The sequence below is a fragment of the Pseudorca crassidens genome, chromosome 4, assembly GCF_039906515.1.
Source record: "Pseudorca crassidens isolate mPseCra1 chromosome 4, mPseCra1.hap1, whole genome shotgun sequence".
Taxonomy (NCBI): Eukaryota; Metazoa; Chordata; class Mammalia; order Artiodactyla; family Delphinidae; genus Pseudorca; species Pseudorca crassidens.
This window is the reverse complement of record NC_090299.1, coordinates 73,386,422-73,392,421: the sequence shown is the minus strand read 5'-3', so window position 1 is coordinate 73,392,421 and position 6,000 is coordinate 73,386,422. Positions and strand designations below refer to the sequence as shown.

The window sequence follows — 6,000 nt, the reverse complement described above, 5'->3', positions numbered from 1 at the left end:
TCCCTTTACTTGTAACACCACACTCTCTGAGTTTGCCTCTCACCACTTTGACTAGTTTCTCTCAATTTCCTTTGTCAGTCCTTCCTCCTGTCTCCATCCCTACTCACTGTAATTCCTTCACCCTACATCATCTTATCTTCTCACTCTCTCCCGGGGACCTCACCTCTTGGCTTTTGAGCCATCTAGGGCACTTCTATGGCTACCTTTACCATCTATGAGTTGATGGGTCCCAAATGTTTTTATTTCCTGCCAAGACTTATCTTTTGAGCCTCTCCCTCTCCTCATTCTCTCTTCTCCCTGTCTTATCTATCTCTTCATTCATCTACCCACATATCTATCCATCTGTCTGTCTAATATCCATGTCTATCTAACTATGTTCTACTGGGCATCTCCACTGGGTGTCCACTAAATCCATTATTCTCTCCTACAAACCAGGGGAATTTTTAGGAGTAGCTGAACTCAGGGGACTCAGGACATGGTCATCAGGAAAAGTCATGTCTGCTTCATTCCTTGGTTCTGCTTCCCCCAGTGTTGGCAGCATTCTTAGACTGTTTCTACTACTGTAAGAGCGACATGGTTCCTAGTAGATTCACAGAAAAAGAGATCCCCCTCTTCCCAATAGTTATGTTAAAAGTTCTGGTATTGAATCTCATTGGTTCTGTCTGAATCATGTATCTGTTCAAACCAATCACTCTGCCCCAAGGTATCCCATGCTCTCTGACTTGACACCCTAGGTCATATGCACACTCTTGGAATTGGGGATGTGCCCAGCTTAACCCAATCATCTGTACTGAGAGTAGGGGAGATATGGTTTACCACAAACTGTCCAGGGAGGGGAGGATGAGTGCTGTTTCCAGAAGAAGTAGGGTATACATGCTGGGTAAGTTGGACTACTGGTCTCCCATTTGCAGATTTTAAAATGCACATCTGATAATGTCATGGCTTGGCTTCACATCCTCAGTGTATCTTCCTTACTTTTAGGATGAACTTCTGGCTCTTTATCAAGGCCTTCAAGTTTCTCTCAACCTCTTTTATCCCATTGCATTTTGGCTCTGCCTTCCTTGCTATGGTTCAACCACACTTTGGTTTTTACCTGATTTGGGTCATGTGCTTTTCTGCCTCAGAGTCTTTAAGTATTGCTATAGACTGAATGTTTGTGTTCTCCTCAAATTCCTATGTTGAAATCTTACCCCCCAATGTGATGGTATCAGGAGGTGGGGCCTTTGGTAGACAATTAGGTCATGAGGGCGGATAAATCTCTGTTGTTCATAAGCCACCTAGTCTGTGGTATTCTGTGACAGCAGCCCAAACTAAGACAGACATGCCATTTTCACTGCCTTAGAACTTTCTCCTCTTTTCTGTTTCCCCACCCTCATACTTTTGCTTAGCTCATCATCTTAAATGTCATTTCCCCAGAGGAGAATTCCCGATTTCTCAGGATAAGTTAGGTCCATTAGCTCTCATGGTCCCCTGTACTTCTCCACAGGATTGATCACAACTCTGATAGTTAATTATTTTTATAGTTGTCTGTCACCCTTCCCCCATGGACTTTATGCTTCATGAAGGCAGGGACTGTGTTTCATTCACTACCTTATTGCTAAACCCTAGTTCCTGGTGCAGAGTACGGCACACGGGAGTAATTCAGTGCATATTTGTTTAATGAATGAATGAGTGAACAAATGAGGGTTTACATGCTGTCTTAGCTCGGGCTGCTGTAACAAAATACCATAGACTGGTTGGCTTAAACAACAGAAATGTATTTCTCACAAGTTCTGGAGACACTGGAAGTCTGCAGAAAGATCAAAGTGCTTGCCAGTTTGGTTCCTGGTGAGAACCAGCTGCCTGGCTTGCAGGTGGAAGTCTTCCTTCTGTGTCCTCACACCAAGGCAAGGGTGTTGGGGAGAGTAAGCTCTCTGGTGACTTCTTATAAGGACACTAATCCTGTCCTGAGGACCCCAGCCTCATGATCTCATCTAAACCTAATTACCTCCCAAAGGCCCTATCTCCAAATACCGTCCCCTTGGGGGTTAGGGCTTCTGTATATAAATTTTGGGGAGACACGACTCACCTCATAGCACATGCATTATCTCATTTGACCCCTGATAACCCCATGACATAGGTCCCATTTCAGGATGAAGAAAAGGAGGCTTAGAAAGTTGAAACTACCCAAGGCCACTCAGCTAGGTAATGACAGAACTTGGAAGTTTTCAAATCTAGGGATATTTGCCTTAAAAACAACTGTAGATTTGCTGCCTCATGAGGCCTCTGAGGCATCTTCCTGTTTGGTTTTGAGCCTTTTGGTGTGAGGGTACATGTGAAAGTGTGTGAAGCAGGAATGTAAAGGGGAGCTCAAATGGAGGGGAGTCCATACTGCAGAGCGCAGGAGAGCACCTGAAAGCTGAGGGAAAAGATACTGAGAAGGGAGATTTGTCCCCAGGAAGAGACTGGAAAAGGAGTGTGACAGGAAGCTGGACCCTGGAGGGCTGGAAATGGAGTTTGGGATTATGATGTCAACCATCATCAGGGAAATGTTTGACTCATCTTCCCTTTACCCTCTCGCCCTTGTTCCCAGGTCCTACACCCTTTTGCTGGCTGTGACAGGGTTTTCAGAACAGGAAAAAGAAGCGTGAAATAGGAGGAGCAAAAATAAGGTAGCCCCCGCCTTACACTGAGGCAGTGGGAGTTACAAAGTTCTCTCTGTTGGATAGATCTTAGAATAAGAATATTTCTCCCACACAGAACCAGTGTTAAGATAAGGGTGAGATTTGCACAGTCCTCAAAAGCCTAATTAACTCATGATGTTCTGGAAACAGCACCAGTAACAATATATCTCAATTCAGAAAGCATTTATTGAGCTCCTCCTCTGAAGCAGGAGCTATGGAAAGTGCTGGAGATTTAAAGGGCCGTGGGTGACTTCCCCTGCCCTTGTGTGATGATTTAGAAACTTTGGGGCACCAGCCCCTTATCTTTGCCGTTATTTCTACAGAAAGGTGAATTCTCAGTCACGGCACACAGGGTGTGGGCCATGTCTGGAACATACTGACCTTTCTTCCTCTGGTTCCCTTTTCTCACCCTCCCATCTGCAGCCATTCCTTTAACTGAGCGCAGCCACTTGGCCTCCTAGTTCCTGCCAAGAAAGAAATTCAGGAGCTTGGCCTACCCAGTGCACTGAATTGAAGCCCTGAGTTTGACTCTTAGATAGCCATTTGGCTGTAGGGCAGTCACATAGCATCTCTGAAACTCAGGAATCAATTACATCCTAGATTACCTCACAGAGTTCTTGGGGAATATTAAATGATATGTATGTGCTTCATAAACAGTAAAGCATTACATAATGCAAAACAATTGTGCTGATCCTCATAGAGTTGATTAGTCGGATGGGGCCTTAGAGATCTCCTATTGCCACCCAATATTTACTGTGTGCCAGGCTTTCTTCTACGCATTTCACATGTAGTAGTCTGTTTAATCTGCAGAGCAGCCCAGTGGGGTAGTACTATTATTATCCTCAACTTACACATGAGGAACAGAGAAGTTAAATGACTTGTCCAGTGTCACATTGTAAGTAGCAGAGCTGAGATTCAAAGACAGGCAGGCAGGCAGGCAGTTAATCACCAAACCAAGCTGCCTCCTGTGTGCTCTGTTACCGCCCTCTGATACTCCTCTGGGAGCACTCGACAGGATTATGATTGCTTGCCTTAGTGATAAATAAGCTACTGGAAGGCAGGAACTGTACCTCATTACACACACACACACACACACACACACACACACACAGTGCCTGCCACATGGTTGGAGCTCAGTAAATGTTTGTCGAATGCATAAATGTACTCAGGAGAGATACATAGCAAGTCTGATACTATCTACTATGTTTTTCCTTCATCTTTTCTTGGCTAACTATGCTCATTTTCTTCAGCCATTACCAGTAGGAGGTTCTTTGGCATTTCTCACTCACTATCCTAATTGCCCTCCCCTGCACTTTCTCAACTTTAACAACGACCCACCTAAACTGGTAGAAGTGAACACTGTACTTGGAGAATATTCTCACCAGCACTGGGTATGACTACCCTTTCCTGCCCGCACAGTGTATGTTCCTTGTCCTGGACTCTCTCAGGAGCCTACTCCTGCCCCTGAACTATTTGCCTGGGCAGGTTCTTGACCATGAAGCCAAGTGCCCAATGTGAACCTTAAGCCTTTACTGGTAGTCTAGACTGGTAAGGGGAATCCATTAAACGGTACCTCCCCTCTCCTTCCTTCACTTTTCCTTTCCTGGGAGGAGCTTAAGAACTTAGGGATTTCCTAAGTTCTTACGGGAGAAAAGAGGTTATAGCTGGTGAGGAAGCTGGGGCAGGAGAATGCTTCTTCTAATCTGGAATCCAGAGAATTTGTCAATTTTGCTTCATGGCATGACTAAAATGAGTTTTCTTGTAGGAAAAAAAAATCAGCATAATTGGCCTCATCTACTGGACTATATTTAAGGGGATAATGGGACAAGATGTTTGATTTTAGATATGTTTTGAAAAATCCTGTATTATAGTGGACAAAAAATATTTGCAGTGTGTCTGTTGGGTTCCTCAAATTGGAAAAGTACAGACTCTGGTTCTCATCACAGACTAAAAAGACTGACGAAAAGTGAGATTCGATTGTTAGATAAACTGGCAACCACATACACAATAAATTCTCTATTCCAATCAGGGTTTTTATTTTTTGTTGTTTCGGTTAGACATTACTCTGGGGAACTAAGTGCCCCACTGGACACTCAGAGATCTGTTCTTTGAGTCGGGGTCAACGCCACCAGCTCCCAGAGACACTCCCCTCTGTGGGTCCGCGACCCCTCTGCTGGGGGGCGGTGCCGCGCCTGCGGGAGCGCGCGTCCGAGGAGCCGTCGGCGAGTGGAAGTGGAGGAACGAAAGCGACCTGGGGGAGCTAGCGAGGCCTCACGTGCGCGCTCCCGCCATCCAGCCCGCGTGCTCGCGCGCCCGCTCGCCCGCCCGCCCTCCCGGGAAGTCTCGCGATGCCGTAGCCCGGTGCTCCCGCTGCAGGAGGCGCAGGCTGTTGCTGTGGTTGCCTGAGTTGCTGCTGAGGCGGCGGCGACGGCGGCGGAGGCGGTGGCGGCGGCGGCGCTGGTGGAGGTGTCGGCTCTTGGGCGGATGTTGACATTGTGTTGTTGTTATTGCTGACGGTAATGGCGGCGGCGACGGCCGGGACCCCATCTCCTCTGTAGCCGACGCCGAGACAGCCCGGAGGGAACACCGCGGCCTCGGAGCCCGCGGCAGCGACTCCCTTCAGCCTCCGCCGCCTTGCCAGCCCGTATCCCGGCCTCAGCCCCTGGACAGGCCCCTTCGGGCAGGGGGCCTCGGAGGCTCAGGATGGCGGATTTCGACGAGATCTATGAGGAGGAGGAGGACGAGGAGCGGGCCTTGGAGGAGCAGCTGCTCAAGTACTCGCCGGACCCGGTGGTGGTCCGCGGCTCCGGTCACGTCACCGTGTAAGGCCCGGAGGAGGGCGAGGGCGAGGACGGGAGGTGCAGGGCTGGGGCGGGCCCTTACTCCGCGGGGGCCCTCTCGCCCCGGTGTGCGTCTGGTGTCGGAGGCCTGCGGGAGGAGTAGGCGACCAGGAAGTGAAAACTTGCTTTATTTTCATTGGTTTCGGTCTCTGAAGTGGGGACAGACGCTGCCCTCCCTTCTCCCGCACCCCTCTTAGTAGGCCCTTCGGGCCTGGGCGCCTTGACGGATCCCAGAAGGAAGGTTATTCTTCAGGGTCTGCCCTTCCGGCCACCCCTTCAGCTTTGGGGTGGAAATACGCATTTCTGAGGTGTCTCCCCCTGTTTTCTCATCCAGTTACCCTGTGCTTCTGTCTCCTCGTCTGTGCCTTTGAGCCTAGTGACATATGGCTCAGAGGCCAGATGTGGGCCGGGTGAGACCCCAGTGACGATCGGTAATGAGTGGTTCCCTGTCCTTGTGTATTTCACACACCCACAGGTCTTCCCAGTTTCTTGCAGAG

The 6,000-nt window shown here is 48.7% G+C and overlaps 1 protein-coding gene across 2 annotated transcripts in view; it reads left to right on the top strand.

The window, feature by feature from the left end:
* Positions 1-5,011: 5,011 nt before the first annotated feature.
* CHIC2 (cysteine rich hydrophobic domain 2) overlaps positions 5,012-6,000 on the top strand; it is a 47,738-nt gene continuing 46,749 nt past the window's right edge. The window contains exon 1 of one of the 2 annotated variants that reach the window (XM_067736008.1): positions 5,012-5,485. In XM_067736008.1, the coding sequence (XP_067592109.1) occupies positions 5,367-5,485 (119 nt within the window). In that variant the 5' untranslated portion in view covers positions 5,012-5,366. The remainder of the gene's footprint in view (positions 5,486-6,000) is intronic. The other variant, XM_067736007.1, reaches the window with a different exon arrangement.